We start from the raw sequence: 23,108 nt of genomic DNA on the forward strand, positions 1-23,108 counted from the left end.
CAAGGCCGGAAGTGCGCAGGCAGTGCTCGCGGCGGCGGCGACGGCGGCGGGAGGTTCGGTTGTCGCCCGTTGGCCGCGCGGCGCCGCGCTCGGCGGCCGCCATTGCAGGTCAGGCCGCGGGCAGGGAGCGTGGGAGGCCGCGGGGAGCGAGGGCCGAGCCGGGGATGGGGTTGAGGGTTCGAGGGAGCGGGAAGCTAGGGAGCTGGGGCCGGGCGGGGCGCGCGGCTCGCTGAGAAGAATGGCGAGCCGAGGGGCGGGGAGCGCCGGGCGGGGGAGGGGCGGCCGGGAAGGGGGAGGGGAGCGGGGAGGGCCGCGCAGAGGTGGGGGCGACCCAGAGGGGCCCCCGGAGTAGGAGGGCTGGGAATTGTGGGGAAGGAAGCGGTGTGGAGTCGGAAGGCGGATGGAAGGAAGGGTGCGAGCAGGGCGGAGCGGGAGAAGGGCGGAAAGAGTGGCCGAGCGCGGGCGGAGGACGGATAAGGGGGCGGCGCAGGCCGGAACCTCGAGGTATGTGCGGAAAGGGGCTCTTCCCTGGGTGGTGAAGGAGCCCAGCACGCGATGCTTTCGGGAGTCGGGTAGAACTGGAATCTTGGAAGCAGTGGGAATACCAGAAAGGGGACTTAGTGTGGGGTAGGACTCTGAGGTTCTTTCGAGGGGACATTTTAAATCGTGGGGGAAAGGCTCCTGAAAGCGGTAACTGCGAGGATGGTTGGAAGGAGGAGACAGTCTGGCGGATGATCCAGGTTCTTTTGTGGGCGGAGTAAGAGACGGGAGAAGAGTCGGGTGGGGTCGGTCCTAGAGGGGCGAAGTACTTTGGAATTGAGAGGGGAAATAGGGAAGAAAGAGGGTGGTAGGAATAACGTTTTTAGAGCAGCCTTTGGGAGGAGAGTGAACGGTTTGGGAAGACTATTCTGAGGGGGGGGATGTGGAGAAAGGCGGCATAAAGAATGCTTAACTTGGGAGATAGAAAGGGTTAAACATCTGGGTAAGAGGTCCTAGAGAAAGTGTGGGGGTATTATGGAGGGGGTTGGGTAAGAGAGGGGAAGCGGATTGAGAGGTCCCAGAAAGTGGGCGGGGCTAGGAATAGGAAGTGTTAGTAGCTCAAATTGAAGGCGGGTAGGGGGCCAGCGGAGAGGGTGGAGAAGGTGGGGAGCCTGTGGGAGGAAAACCCAGTATAGAGGGAGGCCTCAAGCAATGCTATGTAAAGGAAGGGGCTTTGGGGAAGATAGTACGCTACAGCAGTAAGAGGAAGGGTAGAGGGGCTGCAGAGTAGCAGAAGTTGGAGAAAACTGGAGTAACTCAGACCGACCGAAGCCATCTTTTCCACCCCATTGTCTACAGATACCAGTAATTGATTCCCTCCATCATGGGAATCTTAAAATGTGATGGGAAAGTACCACGTGTATGCATAGTGTACACACACGTTTTTGAACACACTCTTCACTGACGAAAAGTTTGGAAGCATTCAATTCCACTGCCCTCCATAGCCCCTTTTTGGAGGAGATAAAGCTTCTCATTTAGAAACTAGATTTTAGCACTAAATGACGTAACATAAGCCTGTGAAGATCTTCCCTTTGAAATTTAGACTATCCCCTTCAGTCACAAAACCTCAGAAACATCCTTAATAAAAGTAATTTGTTTTAAATTGTATGTAGAAGTTCATGAGTTCATCTGATGGAAAGGCACACAGAGAAGCAATTATCATGCTAAGAAAAAGAAACCTTCCGGAACTTAATTCCTGGAGCAGTTTGGTGAACCCTGACTGCCATATTTGAATTGTTCTCCTATTTTGTAAACTTGATTTTATTCTGATAACCTGCTGTTTTCATAGGATGTTTTAGTCCATTGTAATCATTAGAATAATAGAGTAGCATAAAGACATTTTATTGAACATGTACTAAGAAAATGGCATATTCCTTCAGGTGATCGATAGCTTGACCCTAAAAGGCTTATGTGTGTTAGGCGGTGTGCTGAAGACTACATTCAGTGTTCACAACAACCCTTTGAGACAGGTTTTTTTTTTAATGCCCCATATATTGGTGAAGAAACGGAAACATTAAATTACCCCGTCTTACAAAGTAAGTGGCAGGATCACAGAAACGAGGTATGACACCAAAGTTCTCACTTAGCCGTAAACACAAGTAGTCCCTGGGACTGAATTAGAGCTCAATAAATCCTAATTGTTGACCCAGCAGTTTGCAGCCTTTTTCATGTATTTAATTTTTTTTAATAAAAATAATTTTTGAAATGAAGAAATGTAAAGTTAAAGCTTTTATTCCCTTAAAAAAAAAAAACGGATTGAAAGGGTCTAATGAAAACTTAAAAGACATCATTTAGCTCCAATAAAATTACTTGTAAACTACTTATAATTAGGTTAAACAGTTGAGTCAAAGCCCCTTGTTTCAGTAAACGCTTTGTGTTCTGTTAATCTTCTGCTGCACTTTATTTGGGGGACAGTTACCATTATGAGGATCATTGCTCATGCTCTCTGTAAGACAGTAATCTTAACAATGCAGAAACCAATGGATAAATTTAGTAGATTAGATGATTCAGTGACAGAGAATGTCCTCTGTCCTTTTGGGTTATTTTGCCTTATAGGCTTGTTTTTAACTGCCTACCACACAAATGTCATAGTTACTTTGATGGCAAGCTATAAGATCGTCCTCATAGGTGGTTTTTTTGCCATCTTGTGAGAGATGCTTTGAGAAAGGCGACATGAAGTTCTCGGTACAGACTCAGTGGAGGAGAGGCTGTGTTAGAGAAATGCTGGAGAGGACATTCCCCCGATACCACTTTCTGGCTGTATGATCTCAGCCTATTTCCTCAGTGTAATAAGGGAGTGATGGACAGTGCCTGCATCTTAGAATTGTTTTCAGGATGAAAGGAGAGAATCCAAATAGAAAATCCTCAAAAAGGTTTAGGTATGTGAGAAATGAAGCTTTTTGTTCTGTAAGGATAATGCTTTGCCTGGACTTCCTAATTAAGAAATTGTGGTGGCACTTTGATTTTTCAGGTTTTTAGTAATTAATAGTACTTCACAGTTAAATAAGTTATATCCCAGATTAGTGTGATTGCAGTCAAACCTTTTGGGTCTGGAGTGGTTCTCAGAATGTGGCTTCCTCCTCTCCTGATTTGTGGTTTGAAGTTACATGGACCACTGTCTTGAGAAATAACTGTCTTGACTTCACTCAGGACCTCCACACTAACTCCAAAACTGGGGATGATCTGAGGCAACCTTACATAAGTAACATTTCTAGAAACCGTGAAGCTTCCCCAAAAAGTTAAATGTACAAAATGCTTTTAAAAATATTTCCTTTACATGACTAAACTTATTTGATTAATTTAGGAATATAAAACTTATGTATTGTTTATTTAGCTATGTAAAGACCCAGAAAAATGGGGTAGAAAAAAATTCCCTCCTTTGTACAAGAAGGGGAGGCAGGGAGTCAAAATAATTCATTGCAGGGAAAAGGAGTTCAGTACTTCCACACTCTCCCATCTCTCCAAAGTCCACACTCTAGTTGTAAGCTATGAGACTCTGCTCTGAAATATACTGTATTTAAACATTTTTTTTTTTGAAAAATGACATCACAAAGTTTTTCCTAGTTCTACAGTTACATTGTCAACTTGGGATTATTCTTTAACCAAAGACCAGTTACTTGGTCCCAGCCAAATCTGGGACTAAACTCAAGGCTCTTGAGAGAGAGGTGCTAGGCAGTCTTTTCCATTTTCTCCTTTTAGTTTCATTATTTGATATAATATATTCATCAAACTGTGCGTTCAAATGAAGCTCTTGATAAAGCTGCAGTTTCTACACAAGCAGTACTTTAGAACAAAGACGTATAAATTGTTATGGTTATTTTTAAATGTTGTTGGAATGAGTTGAGACTGGGGAGTTAGAAATCTTTTTCACAGGAAATTTTCATTATTTTACTTGTTATTACTAATAGACTTTGGCTTGTATTATGCTTCTTCACCTCTTTGTTTTCCTGCTAACTTTTTCTGCCTACTCTTAAGGGGATGGAGCCAGATTGGGCTGCATGTTCTTATATCCTTTTTAGGATATCCTCCACCCTAAGTGAAATACATAATCACTTTCACTTCAGTCAGGTGTATTAGCGAAGTACCCAAGTGTACCTACCTACTCTTGAGAACGGTTGCCCAGAATAGTATTCTTAAGGAACAAAATAAAGAATAATATGATTCAGGTAACAGGGTGTTTTAAGGTGCTGAAGTGGAATTTTTTTTTTTAAATAGTAAGCCTCTTTATTTTTTTCATCTTTTGTCTTTTTTTTTTTTTTTTTTTAAAGGGCCGCAACCGCAGCATATGGAGGTTCCCAGGCTAGGGGTCTGGCAACACTGGATCCTTAACCCACTAAGCAAGGCCAGGGATCTAACCTGCATCCTCATGGATACTAGCCAGATTTGTTTCCACTGAGCCATGACAGGGACTCCTAAAGTAGAATTTCTAAATTCACCAAAGGGATGCCTTCCCTACATTACTTACTAATTTAGTAAATACACCCTTATGTACATAAATATAGCCAGATCAGTCCTCAGGCTCCTATGAGCTAGACTCTTAGAAGCGGAGTGTGAGCTTCATTTGTATTCACATCTCCAGCATCTCATTAAGTCTACCACAAGTTGTTACTGTTGTGAGTGTATAGAGCAGCAGAATGGTAAGACTGTAGGCCACAGAATTCTTAATTTCAGAAGAATTGCTAGTATTGATGTCTGCCAGCATCAATAGGTATACTCAGGCAGTGCCTTCTACGTAAGTGGGTAGAGAGCTCTGTGTGCTTTTTGAAGAACCTGAAGAAATTACCAAGCAGGTGCAGCTGCTCTTGACCCAGCTACCAGGGATCTTTTCCTTTACCCACTTAGGCCACTGTTTTGAATCCTGTTGTGACAGGAGACTGTCCAAGAAATGGGGAATGTACTGAAAATATTTCTGCATCCCCTTTTCCTAAACAGTCTAAGCATGTGGTTAGAAACATTAAAGATTAATCTCTTTCCCTGCCATGGTCTTCCTAGAACATGTTGTGTATATGTGATCTGTGTGTACCTTTATTGCTTCTCTTAAACCAGTGGTATTTTACTAAAATTTACATTCATCATGGAAAATATACTGTATCATCCGTCATCAAAGCTTATTTACAAGTGCTCTTAATCTATAGGCATTGATTAACCTTTAGAGACCACAACTTCACTTAAGAGTTATTGAGCCTTTTTTGATTCATGGCTAAAATGTACCATTCTCTAAATTTTGGCCAAAATTATGGTGACTTATTTAACCCATTCTTTAAAAAATTAGCTGTATGTCTATAAGACATTTTCATACATGTTGTACATGGTCTTTACAGTAGTTTAATGAGTCAGACAACCTAGGTTTTAGCCCCATACTCATTAAGTGATTTGTGTATGATGACACTTAAAGAGTTCCACACTTGGAGGCTAAAACCTGAATTTAGGCCTTCTGATTAAAAAAAATTTTTTTAATTTAAGTATAATCGATTTGCAGTGTCGTACCAATTTCTGCTGTACAGCAAAGTGACTTGGTTATACATATATATACGTTCTTTTTTCTATTTTTTTCCATCATGGGCTATCCCAGGAAATTGGATATAGTTCCCTGTGCTGTATGTAGGTTCTTGTTTATGCATTCTAAATATAATAGTTTGCATCTACTAATCCCAGAGTCTCAGTCCATTCCTCTCTCTCCCCTGGTTGTTTCCATGTCTTGGCTATTGCAGATAGTGCTGCAATGAACTTTGGAGTACATGTGTCTTTTCAAGTCATGGTTTTCTCTGGATAGATGCCCAGGAGTGGGATTGCTGGATCAAATGGTAGTTCTGTTTTTAGTTTTCTGAGGCATCTCCATTCTGTTTTCCACAGTGGTTGCACCAATTTATATTCCCTCCAATAGTGTAATAGGGTTGCTTTTTCTCCACACCCTCTCCAGCACTTTTTGATGATGGCCATTCTGGCTGGTGTGGGGTGGTACCTCATAGTGGTTTTGATTTGCATTTCTCTAATGATGAGTGATGCTGAACATCTTTTCATGTGTTTTTTGGCCATCTGTAGGTCTTCTTTGGAGAATTGTCTGTTTAGAGCTTCTGCCCATTTTTTGATGGGGTGGGTTGTTTGTTTTTTTTTGGTATTGAGCAGTAGGAGGTATTTATAAATTTTGGAGATGAATCCCTTGTCAGTCAATTCACTGGCAAAGATTTTCTCCCATTCTGTGGGTTGTCTTTTCGTTTTGTTTAGGGGTTTTCTTTGCTGTGCAGAAACTTTTAAGTTTAATGAGGTCCCATTTGTTTATTTTTGTTTTTACTGTCATCACTCTACGAGGTGGATCTGAGAAGATGTTGCTGTCGTTTATGTTGGAGAGTGTTTGGCCTGTGTTTTCCTCTAGGAATTTTATAGTGTCTGGTCTTATATCTAGGTCTTTAACCCATTTTGAGTTTATTTTTTGTGTATGGTGTTAGGGAGTGTTCTAATTTCATTCTTTTCCATGTGGCCGTCCAGTTTTCCCAGCACCATTTATTGAATAGGCTGTCTTTTCTCCATTGTGTATTTTTGCCTCCTTTGTCATAGATTAGTTAGCTGTAGGTGCATGGGTTTCATTCTGGACTTTTTTTTTTTTTTCCCCCTTCATTCTGGACTTTCTATTCTGTTGCACTGATCTATATTTCTGTCTTTGTGCCAGTACCATCTGGTTTTGATGACTGTTGCTTTGTAGTGTAGTCTGAAGTCCAGGAACCTGATTCCTGAGGCATCTCCATTGTTCTTTTTCAGGATGTCTTTGGCTATTCTGGGTCTTTTGTGCTTCCAAACAAACTTTAAAACAAACTTTAAAACTTTAAAATTTGTTCGAGTTCTGTGAAAAACATCCTTGATAGTTTGATAGGGATTGCATTGAATCTGTAGATTGCCTTGGGTAGTATAGTCATTTTGATAATATTGATTCTTCCAATCCAAGAGCATGGTATGTCTTTCCATCTATTTGTGTCATCTTTGATTTCTTTCATCAGCGTCTTACAGTTTTCAGAGTACAGGTCTTTTGGTAGGTTTACACCTAGGTGTTTTATTCTTTTGGGTGCGATGGTAAACAGGATTGCTTTCCTAATTTCTCTGTCTGATCTTTCATTGTTAGTATATAGAAATGCTGTCAATTTCTGTGTATTAATTTTGTATCCTGTGACTTTGCCAAATTCATGGATGAGCTCTAACAGTTTTCTGGTAGAGTCTTTAGGATTCTCTAGGTATAGTATCATGTCATCTGCAAATAGTAATAGTTTTACTTCATCCTTTCCAGTTTGGATTCTTTTTATTTCTTTTACTTCTCTGCTGTGGCTAGGACTTCCAAAACTATGTTGAATAGTAGTGGCGAGAGTGGACATCCTTGTCCTCTTCCTGATCTCAGCGGGAATTCTTTCAGCTTTTCACCATTGACGATGATTTTAGCTCTGGGTTTGTCATATATGGCCTTTATGATGTTGAGGTAGGTTCCTGCTATGCCTGCTTTCTTAAGGGTTTTTATCAGAAATAGGTGTTGGATTTTGTCAAAGGCTTTTTCTGTGTCTATTGAGAGGATCATATGGTTTTTATTCTTCAGTTTGTTAATGTGTTCTGTCACACTGATTGATCTGTGAATGTATTGATCTTTTAATGTATTGTTGGATGCAGTTTGCTAGTATTTTGTTGAGAATTTTTGCATCTGTGTTCATCAGTGAAATTGGCCTGTAAATTTCTTTTTTTTTTTTTTCGGTATCTTTGTCTGGTTTTGGTATCAGGGTGATGGTGGCCTCATAGAATGAGGATCCCTTCCTCTGCAATTTTTTGGAAAAGTTTCACAAGGATAGGTATTAGCTCTTCTTTAAATGTTTGATAGAATTTGCCTGTGAAGCCATCTGGTCCTGGACTTTTGTGTGTTGGAAGTATTTTAATCACAGTTTCAATTTCAGTACTTGTGATTGGTCCATTTGTCTTTTCTATTTCATCTTGGTTTAGTCTTGGAAGATTGTACTTTTCTAAGAATTTGTCCATTTCTTCCAGTTTTTCCATTTTATTGGCATATAGTTACATATAGTAATCTCTTACGATCCTTTGTATTTCTGTGATGTCCGTTGTTATTTCTCCTTTTTCATTTCTAATTTTATTGATTTGAGTCTTCTCTTTTTCTTGATGAGTCTGGCTAAGGGTTTATCAATTTTGTTGATCTTTTCAAAGAACCAGCTTTTCGTTTCATTGATCTTTTCTATGGTATTCTTCATTTTATTTCATTGATTTCTGCTCTGACCTTTATGATTTCTTTCCTTCTCCTATATGTAGGAGATTGTTTTAAGTTGTTGGTCTCTTAATTGCAGGTGCATCTCCAGTGTCCTGCATTGTACCCTCCTCTTATGATATCTGATTTTGGTGGCACAATTGTGCATGGATGATTTCGTATCTTTACTGTATATATACCTTAACTGGTGAGCCTTGTCATTTGTGGTATTTTTGTTTCTGGTTGCAGCCTCTTCTTTCCTGTCTAGAGAAGTTCCCTTAGTATTTGTTGTGAAGCTGGTTTAGTGTTGCTCAGTTCTCTTAGCTTTTGCTTATCTGTGAAGCTTTTGATTTCTCCTTCAAATCTGAATGAGAGCCTTGCTGGGTAAAATAATCTTGGTTGGAGGTTTTTTTCCTTTCAACATGTTAAGTATATCATGCCACTCCCTTCTGGCCTGCAGACTTTCTGCTAAAAAATCTGCCTATAACCTTATCAGGGTTCCCTTGTATGTTACTTGTTTCTTTTCCCTAGCTGCTTTCAGTATTTTCTCTTTGTCTTTAATTTTGGTCAGTTTGATTAATATGTGTCTCAGGGTATTCCTTCTTGGGTTTATTTTATTTGGTACTTGTTGTGCTTCCTGGATTTGAGTGAATGCTTCCTTTCCCATGTTAGGGAAGTTTTTGGCAATTATCTCTTTGAATATTTTTTCTGTCCCCTTCTCACTCTCTTCTCCTGGCACCCCTATAATATGGATGTTGGTGCATTTAATGTTGTCCCAGAGTTCTCTGAGACTCTCTTCATTTGTTTTCAATCTTTTTTCTCTTTTCTGTTCCACATCCATGATTTCCACTAATCTGTCCTCCACCTCGTTTATTCATTCTTCTGACTCCTGTGTTCTGCTGTTGGCTGCTTCAGATGAATTTTTTTTTTTTTTTTTTGCTATTTCTTGGGCCGCTCCCACGGCATATGGAGGTTCCTAGGCTAGGGGTCGAACCGGAGCTGTAGCCACCGGCCTACACCAGAGCCACAGCAACACGGGACCCGAGCCGCGTCTGCAACCTACACCACAGCTCACGGCAACGCCGGATCATTAACCCACTGAGCAAGGGCAGGGACCAAACCCGCAACCTCATGGTTCCTAGTCGTATTCGTTAACCACTGCGCCACGACGGGAACTCCCAGATGAATTTTTTATTTCCGTTTTTGTATTTTGCATCTTTGCTTGTTTATATCTTGTATCTTTTTGCTCAGTGTTTCCTGTAAACTATCCATCTTTGCCTCCAGTTTGTTTCCAATGTCTTGCCTCATCTTCAGCATCAACAGTCTAAAGTCTTTTTCCTGGAGGCTGAAAATCTCCTGATCACTTAGCTGTTTTTCTGGGGATTTTTCTTTCTCCCTCTTCTGAGTTATAGTTCTCTGTCTTTTCATTTTTATAGGTTTTGGTGTGGTGACCTTTTTACAGATAATAGAGTTGTAGCCTCTTATTTCTGGTGTCTGCCTTCCTTGTGGCTGAAGTTGGTATCGGGGCTTGCGGTAGGCTTCCTGATGGGAGGGACTAGTGCCTGCCCACTGGTGGGTGGGGCTGATTCCTATTCCTCTGGTGGGTGGGGCTTTGTCTCTGAGTGAGATTAGAGGCGGCGGTGTGCCTGGGGGGTCTTTAGGCAGCTTGTTTACTGATGCGTGAGCTGTGGTCCCACCTGGATTGTTGTTTGGCCTGGGGCTTCTCAACACTGATGGGTGGGGCCAGATTTTCCCAAAATGGCCACATCCAGAGAAAGGCATGCTGATGAATATTCCCAAGAGCTTTGCTTCCTATGTCCTTCCCCCACAACAAGCCACATTCACCCCTGTTTTCCCAGGAGGTCCTCCAAGAACTGCAATCAGGTCTGACCTAGATTCCTGTGGAGATTTTGCTTTGCCCTGGGACCCAGTGCACATGAAAATCTGTGTGCTCCTTTTAAGAATGGGGTCTCTTTTTCCCCCAGTCCTATGGAGCTCCTACACACAAGCCCCATTGGCCTTCAATGACAGATGCTCCAGGGGCTCTTTCTCCCAGTGCCTGATCCCCCACGTGGGAGTTTGATGTGGGGCTCAGAACTCTCACTACTGTAGGTGAGTCTCTGTGAGCCAGTTAGTTTCCAGTCTGTGGGGCTTTCCACCCAGGAGGTATGGGGTTGCTTGTATCACATAATCACCCCTCCTACCTCTTGATGTGGCTTTCTCTTTGTCTTCTGGAGTAGGATATCTTTTTGAAAGTTTCCAGTCCATCTGGTTGAAGCTTGCTCAGCATTTGGTTGTGAATTTTGTTGTTTTTAGGAGAGAAGTTGAGCCTCAGTCCTTTTATACCATCTTTTTTTTTTTTTTTCTGGTCTTTTTGCCATTTCTTGGGCCACTCCTGTGGCATACGGAGGTTCCCAGGCTAGGGGTCGAAACAGAGCTATAGCCACCAGCCTACGCCAGAGCCACAGCAATGCAGTATCCGAGCCATGTCTGCAACCTACACCACAGCTCATGGCAACACCAGATCCTTAACCCACTGAGCAAGGCCAGGGATCAAACCCGCAACTTCATGGTTCTTAGTCGTTTTATCCACTGAGCCACGACGGGAACTCCCTTATTCCACCATCTTAATCCCATCTATTCCAAGTATCCTTTTAAAGGTTGATTTAGAGCACATTTTCTGTATCTTTTTGTTTTGGTGATTTTGCTGTTGAAAAAGGCCCCCAAGCCTGCCTAATGTTCTTATGTGCAAGAAGGCTCTGCTGTTCCCTGAGGAAAGGGGGCTACTGTGAGGGTGCTGCAGATGCCTCCCCAGCCCCAAGAGAGGTCTCGGGCCAGCAGGTTGGCTTGGGTCCAGCTCATGCCTTTGCCTGCGGGACAACCACCTACTCGGGTGGAAAGCTGTCGAATCCGGGCCAGTATGTCTTGCACCGCCATGTTACACACACACAAACGTACCATACTGTTTTAATGACTGTAGCTTTGTGGTAGAGTCTGAAGTCAGGGAGCCTGATTCCTCCAGCTCCATTTTTCTTTCTCAGGATGGCTTTGGCTATTGTCTTCTGTGCTTCCAAACAAACTAAAATATTTTGTTGTAGTTCTATGAAAAATGCCATTAGTAATTTGATCGGGGTTGCATTGAATTTGTAGATTCCCTTTGGTAGTATAGTCATTTTGGCAATATTGATTCTTCCAGTCCAAGAGCATGGTATATCTTTCTGTTTGTGTCATCTTTGATGTCTTTCATCAGCATCTTAAAGTTTTCAGAGTACAGGTCTTTTGTCTCTTTTAGGGGGATTTATTCCTAGGTATTTTATTCTTTTGGATGTGATGGTAAATGGGATCTTTTCCCTAATTTCTCTTTTTGATCTTTCATTGTTAGTGTATAAAAATGCAGTTGATTTCTGTTTATTAATTTTGTATCCTGCAAGTCTACCAGATTCATTGATGAGCTCTAACAGTTTTCTGGTAGTGGCTTTAGGATTTTTCTAGGTATAGTATCATGTCATCTGCAGACAGTGGTAGTTTTACTTCTTCCTTTCCAATTTGGATTTAATGTCTTTTTCTTCTCTGATTGCCGTGGCTAGGACTTCCAAAACAATGTTGAATAGTAGTGGCGAGAGTGAACCTTCTTGTCTTGTTCCTGATCTTATTGGGAATTCTTTCAGCTTTTCACCATTGAGAATGATGTTAGCTGTGGGTTTGTCATATATGGCCTTTATTATGTTGAGGTAGGTTCTCTCTGTGCCCACTTTCTGGAGGGTTTTTATCAGAAATGGGTGTTGGATTTTGTCAGAAGCTTTTTCTGCGTCTATTGAGACGATCATATGGTTTTTATTCTTCAGTTTGTTAATGTGGTGTATCACAGATTTATTTTCAGATATTGAAAAATCCTTGCATCCCTGTGATAAATCCCACGTGGTCATGGTGTACTGTCCTTTTATTGTATTGTTGGATGCAGTTTGCTAGTATTTTGTTGAGGATTTTTGCATCTGTGTTCATCAGTGAAATTGGCCTGTAATTTTCTTTTTTGTGGTATCTTTGTCTGGTTTTGGTATCAGGGTGATGGTGGCCTCATAGTAAGAATTTAAGGCTATTACTTCTTTTGCAATTTTTTGAAATAGTTTCAGAAGGATGGGTATTAACTCTTCTCTAAACATTTTATAGAGTTTGCTTGTGAAGCCATCTGGTCCTGGACTTTTGTGTGTTCAAAGTTTTTCAACCACAGTTTCAATTTCAGTACTTGTGATTGGTCCATTCATCTTTTCTATTTGGTCTCAATGTAGTCTTCGGAGATTGTACTTTTCTAAGAATTTGTCCATTTCTTTTACGTTGTCCATTTTATTGGCATGTAGTTGCTTGTAGCAGTCTCTTAGGATCCTTTGTATTTCTTTCATGTCCATTGTAACTTCTTTTTCATTTCTAATTTTATTGATTTGAGTCTTCTCTTTTTTCTTGATGAATCTGGCTAATGTTTTATCAGTTTTTTTGATCTTTTCAAAGAACCAGCATTTAGTTCCATTAATCTTTTCTATGGCTTTCTTCTTTTCTATTTCATTGATTTCTGCTCTGATCTTTATGATTTCTTTCCTTCTGCTAACTTTGGGTTTTGTCTCTTCTTTCTCTAGTTGTTTTAGGTGTAAAGTTAAGGTATTTTATTTGAGATTTTTCTTGTTTCCTGAGGTAGGCTTGTATTGCTACAAACTTCCTTCTTAAAACTGCTTTTGCTATAGGTTTTAGATTGTTGTGTCTTTGTTATCATTTGTCTGTAGGTATTTTTTAATTTCCTCTTTGATTTCTTCAATGATCTATTGGTTAAGTAACATGTTGTTTAGTCTCCACATATTTGTGCTTTTTGTAGTTTTTCTTTTTAGTTGTTGATTTCCATTTGTATAGCATTGTGGTCAGAAAAAAGATGGTTGGTATGATTTCAATTTTCTTAAATTTACTGAGGCTTGATTTATGGCCCAGAATGTGATCTATCCTAGAGAATGTTCTGTGTGCACTTGAGAAGAATGTATATTCTTTTTTTTTTTTGTCTTTTTGTCTTTTTTGTTGTTGTTGTTGCTATTTCTTGGGCCGCTCCCGAGGCATATGGAAGTTCCCAGGCTAGGAGTCTAATCGGAGCTGTAGCCACCAGCCTATGCCAGAGCCACAGCAATGTGGGATCCAAGCTGTGTCTGCAACCTACACCACAGCTCACAGCAATGCCGGATCATTAACCCACTGAGCAAGGCCAGGGACCGAACCCGCAACCTCATGGTTCCTAGTCGGATTCGTTAACCACTGCGCCACGACGGGAACTCCAGAAGAATGTATATTCTACTGCTTTTGGATGGAATATTCTGTAAATATCTATTAAGTCCATCTGGTTTAAGGCCTGTGTTTAAGGTCTGTGTTTCCTTGTTGATTTTCTGTCTGTCTGGATGGTCTGTCCGTTGCTGTTAAGTGGGGTGTTAAAGTCCCCCTTTATTATTGTGTTACTGCCAATTTCTCCTTTTAAGGTTGTTAGCAGTTGCCTTATATACTGACGTGATCTTATGTAGGATGCATATATATTTACAGTTGTTTTATCTTCTTGGATTGATCCTTTGATCATTTTGTAATGTCCTTTTTCTTTTTTTTTTGCCTTTCTAGGGCCTCTCCTGCAGCACGTGGAGGTTCCCAGGCTAGGGGTCTAATCAGATCTGTAGCCTCTGGCCTACGCCACAGCCAGAGCAACGCAGGATCCAAGCCACATCTGTGACCTACACCATAGCCCATAGCAATGCCAGATCCTTAACCCACTGAGCAAGAACAGGGATCGAACCCACAACCTCATGGTTCCTAGTCGGATTCATTAACCACTAAGCCATGACAGGAACTCCTTTCTTTTTCTTTTTTAATATTCTTTCTTTTAAGGTCTGTTTTGTCTGATATAAGTATTGCTACTCCAGTTTTCTTTTGATTACTGTTTGCATGGAATATTTTCTTCCATCCTCTCACTTTGAATTTATTTGTATGTGTCCCTAGAACTGAAGTGGGTCTCTTGAAGACAGCATATATATATGGGTCTTATCCATTCAGCTAGTCTATGTCTTTTGGCTGGGGCATTTGCTTTTAAGGTAATTATTGATATGTATGGGTTTTTTTTTTTTTTTTTTTTAGGACCACACCCGTGGCATATGGAGGTTCCCAGGCTAGGGGTCCAACCAGAGCTACAGCTGGCGGCCTATGCCATAGCCCCAGCAACATCAGATCCGAGTCGAGTCTGCAACCTGCACCACACAGCTCACAGCAACACCAGATCCTTAACCCACTGAGCGAGGCCAGGGATCGAACTGCAGCCTCATGGTTCCTGGTCCGATTTGTTTCCATTTCACCACAAAGGGAACTGCCGATAAGTATGTTCTTATTGCCATTTTATTAACTGTTTGGATTTGTTTTTGTTGGTCTTTTTTCTTCCTTTCTCTTGTTCTCTTCTGTTGTGGTTTGATATTAACTTTAGTGTTGTGTTTGGATTGCTTTTTCTTATTTGTGTGTGTATATCTCTTGTAGATTTTTGGTTTGCAGTTACCATAAGGTTTTGATATAGGCCCTTCTCTCCCTCCCTCCCTCTCTCTTCTCTCTCTACACACACACACACACACACACACACACACACACACACACACACACACAGAGGATTGGTGTGGGTTTTTTTGCCTTTTTTGGCTGGGTGGGGCTGCACCCACAGCGTATGGAGGTTCCCAGGCTAGGGGTCGAATTGGAGCTGTAGCTGCTGGCCTGCACTACAACCACAGCAACACCAGATCTGAGCTGAGTCTGACCTACACCACAGCTCACAGCAATGCCAGATCCTTAACCCACTGAACAAGGCCAGGGATCAAACCTGTGTCCTCATGGATGCTAGTCAGATTCGTTTCCACTGCGCCATGTTACAAACTCCTACAAGATTGTTTTAAATTGTTGGTCTTATAATTGCAGCTGCATTTCCAGTGTCCTGCATTTATATCCTATTCTCAGGTTTTTTGGTTTTGGTAGCATATTTGTGTGTGAATGATTTCCTACCTTTACTATATGTATGCCTTTACCAGTGAGCCTGTCATTTGTAATATTTTTGTTTCTAGTTGTGGCCTTTTCTTTTCCATCTAGAGAAGTTCCTTTAGTATTTGTTGTAAAGCTGGTTTAGTGGTGCTGAATTCTCTTAGCTTTTGCTTGTCTGTAAAGCTTTTGATTTCTCCTTCAAATCCAAATGAGAACCTTGCTGGGTACAGTAATCTTGGTTGAAGGTTTTTTCCTTTCATCACTTTAAGTATATCATGCCTCTCCCTTCTGGCCTGCAGACTTTCTGCTAAAAATCATCCAGTAATCTTATTGGAGTTTTCTTATGTTATTTGTTTCTTTTCCCTAGCTGCTTTCAGTATTTTCTGTCTTTAATTTTGGTCAGGTTGATTAGTATTTGTCTCAGGGTGTTCCTCCTTGGGTTATTTTGTATGGTACTTGTGTTTCCTGGATTTGAGTGAGTGATTCCCTTCCCATGTTAGGGAAGTTTTTGGCTATTATTTCTTCACATATTTTCTCTGGCCCTTTCTCTTCTTCTGGCACCCCTGTAATTGGATGTTGGTACATTTAATGTGGCCCCAGAGTTCTCTTAGACTGTTTTCATTTCATTTCAACCTTTCTTCTCTTTTCTGTTCCATGTCAGTGGTCTGTCTTCTACCTCGTTTATTCATTCTTCTGCCTTCTGTATTCTGCTGTTGGTACCTTCCAGTGAATTTTTTATTTCAGTTGTTGTATTTTGCATCTCTGCTTCCTTAACCCTTAAATCTTCTATTTCTTTGCTCAGTGTTTCTTGTAATTTATCAATCTTTGTTTCAAATTTATTTCCAAGATTTTTTTTTTTGTCGTCCTTTTAGGGCTGTACCTGCAGCTGTTTCCAAGATCTTAAATCATCTTTACTATTATCAGTCTAAAGTTTTCTTCATGGAGGTTGGTAATCTCCAGATCACTTAGCTGGTGTTTTTTGTTTGTTTGTTTGTTTGTTTTTTTTCTGTTTCCTTATCTGAGTCATAGTTCTCTGCCTTTTCAATTTGTATAGATTTTTGATTTGATCTCCTTTTTGCAGGCAAGAAAGGTTGTGGCCTTTCTTGTTTCTGATGTCTGCCCCCTTGTGGCTGAAGTTGGTTTGGGGGCTTGCTACAGACTTCCTAATGGGAGGGACTGGTTCCTCCCCATTGGTAGGTGGAGCTGATTCTCATCCCTCTGGTAGGTGGGGCTTTGTCTCTGGGTGAGATTAGAGGCAGCTGTGGGGGGGGGGTCAGTCTTTAGGCAGCCTGTTTGCTGATGGGTGGGGCTGTGTTTCCACCTGGTTTGTTGTTTGGCCTGGGGCTTCTCAGCCCTGATGGATGGGGCCGTATTTTTCCAAAGTAGCCACTTCTAGAGGAGTTCACACTGATGATCATTGTCGAGACCTTTGCCTCCAGTGTCCTCTCACAACGAGCCACAGTTACCCCGTTTTCCCAGGAGATCCTCCAAGAACCACAGACAGGTCTGACACAGATTCCTGTGGAGTCTCTGCTTTGCCCTGGGACCCAGTGCACATGAAAGCCTGTGTACGCTTTTTCAAGAGTGGAGCCCCTTTGCACAAGCCCTGCTGGCTCTCAAGGTCAAATGTTTCGGGGGCTCCTCCTCCCAGTGCCCTATCCCCAGGCATGGGACCCTGACCTGGGGCTCAGAACTTTCACTCCTATTGGTGAGCCTCTGTGATACAGCTTGTGGGCTGCCCACCCAGGAGGTATGGGGTTGCTTATATTGCTTAATTGCCCCTCCTAAAGTCTCCATCTGGCCTCCACTTTGTTCTCTGGAGTAGGGTGTCTTTGTTGATAGTTTCTGGTGTATTTTGTTGAAGGTTGTTCAGCAATTGGTTGTAATTTTCTTGCTTTTATGAGAGAAGGTGAGCTCCAGTCCTTCTCCTCTGCCATTGTAATAATGCATGTATCTTTTTGAATTACAGTTTTGTCTGGATTTTTTCCCAGGAGTGGGGTTGCTGGATTCTGTGGTAATTCTGTTTTTAGTTTTCTGAGGCAATCTCGGTACTGTTTTCCACAGTGGTTGCACCAGTTTAGATTCCCACTAATAGTATAGCAGGGTTTTCTTTCTACACCCGCTGCCCAGCATTTGTTATTTGTAGACTTTAACCGTGGCCTTTCTGACCTGAGATGGTACCTCATTGTAGTTTTGATTTGCATTTCTCTAATTATTAATGGTGTTAAACATCTTTTCATGTACCTACTGTAGGCCTTATGTTTTCAAATTGGTAGTCTTTCTCCTTCAAGAAAACTTAGAAGAATTTTAAAGTGCTTTTGGTTGTTCTGTTGATGGTGGTGCCTTCTTATCTGTCAGAAGACCTTTGCTCCCCTTAGCCAGTATATTTATTACCTCTTGTCAAGTGGTATCACAGCTGTTACTGTTGCAGAAGTTCTGGCTTATTTGGAGATGTCTTCTTAATTCAGCTCTTCCTAAATGCATGTATGCATGCATGCATGCTTGCCTGATGCCTCTGTGCCTTTTTATTCTCAGTAGGTTTTCTCCTTTCAGAAGGTATTTAATATGAGTGTAGCTAAAGTTGGATGGCCTAGGTTCTTATGCTGGCTCTACCCCCTGCTAGCTGTATGTGTAGCACATACAATCAAGTATCTCTCTCTGTAACCTTATCAGGATCCTGTCTCACAGTGGTTAATGATATACCACCTGTATAGATGAACAGCATCTGATTCATAGTGAAAATTGAGTAAATTAGTTGCTGGAGTCCAGTGAATTAACTAACCTCTTGTTTCCAAAGTGTGTTTGGTACTCAAGGGTAAGGGATTCTGCTGTCTTTTTTTTTGGTCTTTTTGCCTTTTCCAGGGCTGCTCCCGCGGCATATGGAGGTTCCCAGGCTAGGGGTCGAATCAGAGCTGTAGCCACTGGCCTACGCCAGAACCACAGCAATGTGGGATCTGAGCTGTGTCTGCAACCTACACCACAGCTCACGGCAACGCCGGATCCTTAACCCACTGAGTGAGGCCAGGGATTGAACCCGCAACCTCATGGGTCCTAGTCGAATTTGTTAACCACTGCACCACGATGGGAACTCCGGGTTCTGCTGTCTTACAGTGCTTCTGGCAATACTCCTTTCGCTGGAGATCCAAAACGAAGATTATCGTAGCAGTAAAGAAACCTGTTTAACTTTAATCAGGTGTTTGTTAATTGAGAGTTCAATTACAATATATGTTAACTCATTGTTCTACAGCTCATAAACATTGATCTAATAACCTTCCACTAACGCACCATCTATTCATTTGGAAAGCTGTAGTTTAAATCTCCTATCCCTTCAATCTTCCCATTAATCTATCCTAAGTTAGAAAGATAAGTACAAGTTGTTTCAGGCAAAAATGTCTCATTTTAACTCCTTCTTGTAGAGTACTGCAAACTTGCCACCAGGTGGTGCTATTGTAAAAGATAAAGCAGATTGTGTGTCAGGGTATTTTAGTGTCCAAAGATGGGTGAAGTGTTTCCTAAGAGTCACGTCAGAAAGTTAGCTTACCATTCACTAAAGTTGTCTAAAAGGATCTTTTCAGGTCTCTTGTCTTTTAGAGATCCTTTGCACATTGAAGTACAAGATAACCAAAGTGGTAGACGTGAAGTGTATATCACCACCAAAGGAAAAAGTAAAATCTAAGAGAATACTTTGGGTTTTTTTTTTTTTTTAAAATACGCAGAATGAAAAATACATAGAAAGAAAAATTAGCATATTGGCTGTGCAGTGTGTGTCCTGGGTTCAAATCCTGGCTTGTTGTCTAGTAGCTATGTAACTTTAACTTTCCACCCTGTGGTTGACCTTTGGTAATCTGAGACAGTGTTATGTGCATAATGTCAGTTTTTAAAAGTACATGTTAGTGGACTTGTTAGACGAGTGAAATAAAATGTGTCTAAAGCATTTAGAAAAGTACCTAGTGTACAGTGACAAATATTAGCTATTGTTATCATTATAACAATATTACCTATTTTTACTGTTATTTAAAAACATTTTTTTCCTCCACAGCTTCTTTTCAGTTGCTTTTTAAAGATTGAAAGCTCATGGTGCAGATTGTTATTTCCAGGTGAGTACATGTTGAGACTTTTTTATTTAGCTTGAATAATTAGAGCTGTATAGGTTTGAAATTTCCCTGGAGGAACTGGGGTCCTCAGGTGCATCTTGCACACCAGTGTCTAGTTCAGTGCCTAGCACTGCCCCCTTTACCAGGAACTTATGCTCGACGAAGAATTCCCTTGGGCCTTGAATGGTGGTGTAGGACACTATTATTCATCCTTCACCCCTCAAAAATATTGTAACCGCCAGCCCTTTGCTTGCAGTGCTGGGGCTGGAGGCCTGGCAGAATGGGTGCTGATGGAGCTACAGGGGGAGATCGAGGCTCGCTACAGCACTGGATTAGCTGGAAACCTCCTGGGAGACCTACATTACACCACTGAGGTGAGGGGACTTTTCTTTCCCTGCCTAATGCCTCAGGAAAGCAAGCTACACCAAGGTGGTGCTCCCAGGACCCAGAGTGAGGACTGCCCTCAGGTTTGTTGTTCAGGGGCTAGCTCAGCTCCCTGCTTGTTCTTCCCCCACATCCGCAATAGCAGGGAGATTTAACTTTGGGGATTCTGGAAAGGTCACAGTCTTAAAAGTAGAAATTCTCTTATCTGGGCTAGAAAGAGTGAAAAAGATATAAGGGTGGATTGTCCAGTGTGTGGCTTCTCAGCAATGGTAGAGGGAGTGGAGGTGCCAGCATTGCCTCCCAAGAGCATCTCTAGAAGGCACCTGAATGTTATGACCTTGCCCTGAACCTCAGGCATCTCATTCTTGTTCTGCCAAAGGGAATCCCTGTGCTGATCGTGGGGCATCATATCCTGTATGGGAAAATCATCCACCTGGAGAAACCATTTGCAGTCCTTGTTAAACATACTCCTGGGGAGCAGGATTGTGATGAGCTTGGCTGTGAGAGTGGCACTCGGTACCTGGTGACAGCACTCATCAAAAACAAGATCCTTTTCAAAACCCGCCCCAAGCCCATTATCACCAACGTCCCCAAGAAAGTATGAAAGAGCCCCGGATTTTCCCTAGAGAGCGGCCAACTCCTTGGACTCGTGCTCCGCTGCCACCTCGAGGACGGCTCGACAGTTCCCTGGGACCACAAGGGGGTCCTGTTTTAAACACAGGCCACCCACTGGGTATGAACTCTGATTCTTTCCTTATGGCAACTGGTTCTCTTGGTGGAAATTTGGCTCCATTTCCGAGGAACCCGTCTTCTTTTCCAACTTCTTCAGGCTCATTGGCTTCAAATCCAGCACCTTTCCCTGCTGGTACTCGTGACCCAAGCATGGCTTCTTTTCCAAGAGGAATGAATCCCACTGGCACAGGTGCAGTTTCTTTCCCACGGCCTGGTGGCCTCTTGGGTCCAGGCCCAGGGTCAGCTCTAAATCCTAGAGCAGGGTCTCTTCCAGGCCCAGGGCCTCTGTCTAACCCAAGGTTAGGGGGTCTTCCAGGGCCAGGTCCTATGTCCAATCCAAGGGCAGGTGGTCTTCTGGGAACAGGTCCTGACCCTAGAAGTGGTGGACCCATGGGCCCTGGATCTGGACCCAACATGAGAGCAAGTGTCCTGTTGACTTCTGGGAATGGTCCTCCCAATCCTAGGCCCATTGGCTTGGGCCCTGGACCAGGTCCCAATCTGAGATCAGGTTTCGTAGGTACAAATCCTGCCCCAAGGTCAGGAATGTTTCCAGGCCCCAGCCTTGGGCCCAACCCAAGAGCAAGTGGCCTGGGCCCAGGCCTTGGGCCTAACCCAAGAGCAAGTGGCCTAGGCCCTGGCCCTAATCTGGACACCAGAGCAGGTGGCCTCTTGGGCACAGGATCTGGTCTTAACTTAAGAATGGCTGGACCTCAAGGCCTAGATCTTGCTCCCATTCTAAGAGCAGCAGGTCTTTTAGGAGCAAATTCAGCTTCTTTCTCACAGGCATCTGGAAACATGGGCACAAGCCCATCTTCCATGGCCAGAATACCTGGCCCCATAGGCCCAAACTCGGGTCCTGGCTCTCGGGGAATTGGCCTTCCAGGGCCAAATCCATCTCCCATGTCAAGGGGCCCTGGCCCCATCGGCCCTAATTCAACGCATTTTTCAAGGCCAGCAGGCCCCATGGGAGTAAATGCTAATCCTTTTCCAAGGGGGACAGGTTCAGGGGGACTGAACCCAGCTACCTTCTCTCAGTCTTCTAACACATTGGCTTCCAACCCAGCTAATTTCCAGAGGTCTGCTGGTCTCCAGGGCTCAAATCCAGCAATTTTCCCAAGAGCCTCTGGACCGCTAGGGCCCAACCCAGCTAATTTCCCGAGGGCCACTGGTTTACAGGGTCCAAGTCCAGCTACCTTCCCAAGGTCTACTGGCCCATTAGGCCCTGGTCAGGTTACTTTCCCCAGGTCAGCTCCTGGGCCCCTAGGCTCTTCTCCAGCAGGCCCTGTGGGTATCAACCCAGCTCCTTTTGCAAGGCCGACTGGGACCCTGGGTCTAAACCCGGCTTCCTTTCCAAGGATGAATGGCCCTGTAAGCAAGACTTTGGTCCCATTTCCTAGAGTGGGGAGCCTGCCTGGCACAAACCCAGCTGCTTTCCCGAGACCTGGAGGTCCAATGGCTGCAGTGTACCCAAATGGAATGTTACCCCCTTAAATACCATTTTCTCTCCAGGACCACCTTGGTTTCCAGGCACCGTGGTTCTGGGCAGGGCTGTGTTTTAAGTGAAAGGGTAGATAGGGAGCTACAGTCTGAAGTACATAGCTGGGGCTCAAGTTCAAATGACCCCCCCCCCCAACCCCCCAATGCTTCTTTCTTGACTGAAGGTGAAATGTTTGTTACCTATGGGACATGGACTTTGGCAGATGGGAGTGATCCTGCCTTGAAAGAGAATCTCCAGCCTTCCAGAGCCTGCTGTGCTTTTATCCCACAGCTTTCTGCCCGTTGTTTCTTACTAGTTTCTTGAATTGTTCTTGTGGACTCTTCCTCAGGGATACATTGGCCTGCAGGTCCCAATTCATATGTAGTCCCCTGCTCACCACTGGAGAATCAGCCCACTGCTTTCTAGAAATGTTGCGTTGGTGAACGGACCATGCTTCAGTAGCGCCGACTTGGTCATCATCTACTGCCATACCTTCCCCTGGGGGCTTGAACACAGAACAGGGAAGTGGGCAAACCACTTCCGAGACCCACCAAATACAGTTTTTGCTTGACTGACTGGGACTACAGCTTCCTTCTCCTGGGACTAAGAGGAGGCCAGAGTCAAGGCCCCACTGATCATCCAATTCCTTCTCCACTGGTACTCCCAAATCGAAGAACCTCAAAAATTTAAACTGAAGTGGATGGGACTGGGGAATGGGGTAGGGGGGTGGGGGAAGGAAGGGGAGAAATCACTGTGCTTTGTTCAGCCTGATGTGAAAGGATGGTTGGTGTTTTTCCTGCATTGTATCTTTTCTTACTGTTTCTTTAATAAATGGGACGAGGGGGCTGTTCAGTTCACTCCCTTTTTATTACCTGTTCCACAGGGAAGGAAGTTTACCCACTGTTTTTTCATTGTTTCAGCTTGGCCACAATCCTACCTGCCAGATAAAAATCTTTCACTCAAGGAGGAAGCAACCTTTGATTTTGAGCCTTAGCTGCTTAGTTTGGGTTCACTTACCTGGCAGCAATTTCACCAAAGAGTCTGTTCACTCTCCACAATAAAAATAAGCACCACTCTGGAGTTCCTGTCGTGGCACAGCAGAAATGAATCCGACTAGGAACCATGAGGT

At 43.0% G+C, this 23,108-nt stretch overlaps 2 protein-coding genes across 2 annotated transcripts; both read left to right on the forward strand.

Annotated features, from left to right (window-relative positions):
- The first annotated feature begins 5 nt into the window (after positions 1–5).
- CHTF8 (chromosome transmission fidelity factor 8) lies at positions 6–22,831 on the forward strand. Its single transcript, XM_047790709.1, has 4 exons — positions 6–108; positions 19,332–19,389; positions 19,643–19,760; positions 20,150–22,831. Exons 2-4 carry the CDS (start codon positions 19,367–19,369, stop codon positions 20,372–20,374), a joined length of 366 nt encoding a protein of 121 aa, XP_047646665.1. The 5' UTR covers positions 6–108; positions 19,332–19,366; the 3' UTR covers positions 20,375–22,831.
- On the forward strand, positions 20,371–22,831 carry DERPC (DERPC proline and glycine rich nuclear protein). Its single transcript, XM_047790706.1, has one exon. The coding sequence runs from the start codon at positions 20,371–20,373 to the stop codon at positions 21,991–21,993; it is 1,623 nt and encodes a 540-aa protein (XP_047646662.1). The 3' UTR covers positions 21,994–22,831.
- Positions 22,832–23,108: the final 277 nt, after the last annotated feature.

This window comes from Phacochoerus africanus, chromosome 8 (genome assembly GCF_016906955.1).
Source record: "Phacochoerus africanus isolate WHEZ1 chromosome 8, ROS_Pafr_v1, whole genome shotgun sequence".
In the NCBI taxonomy this organism is placed as follows: Eukaryota; Metazoa; Chordata; class Mammalia; order Artiodactyla; family Suidae; genus Phacochoerus; species Phacochoerus africanus.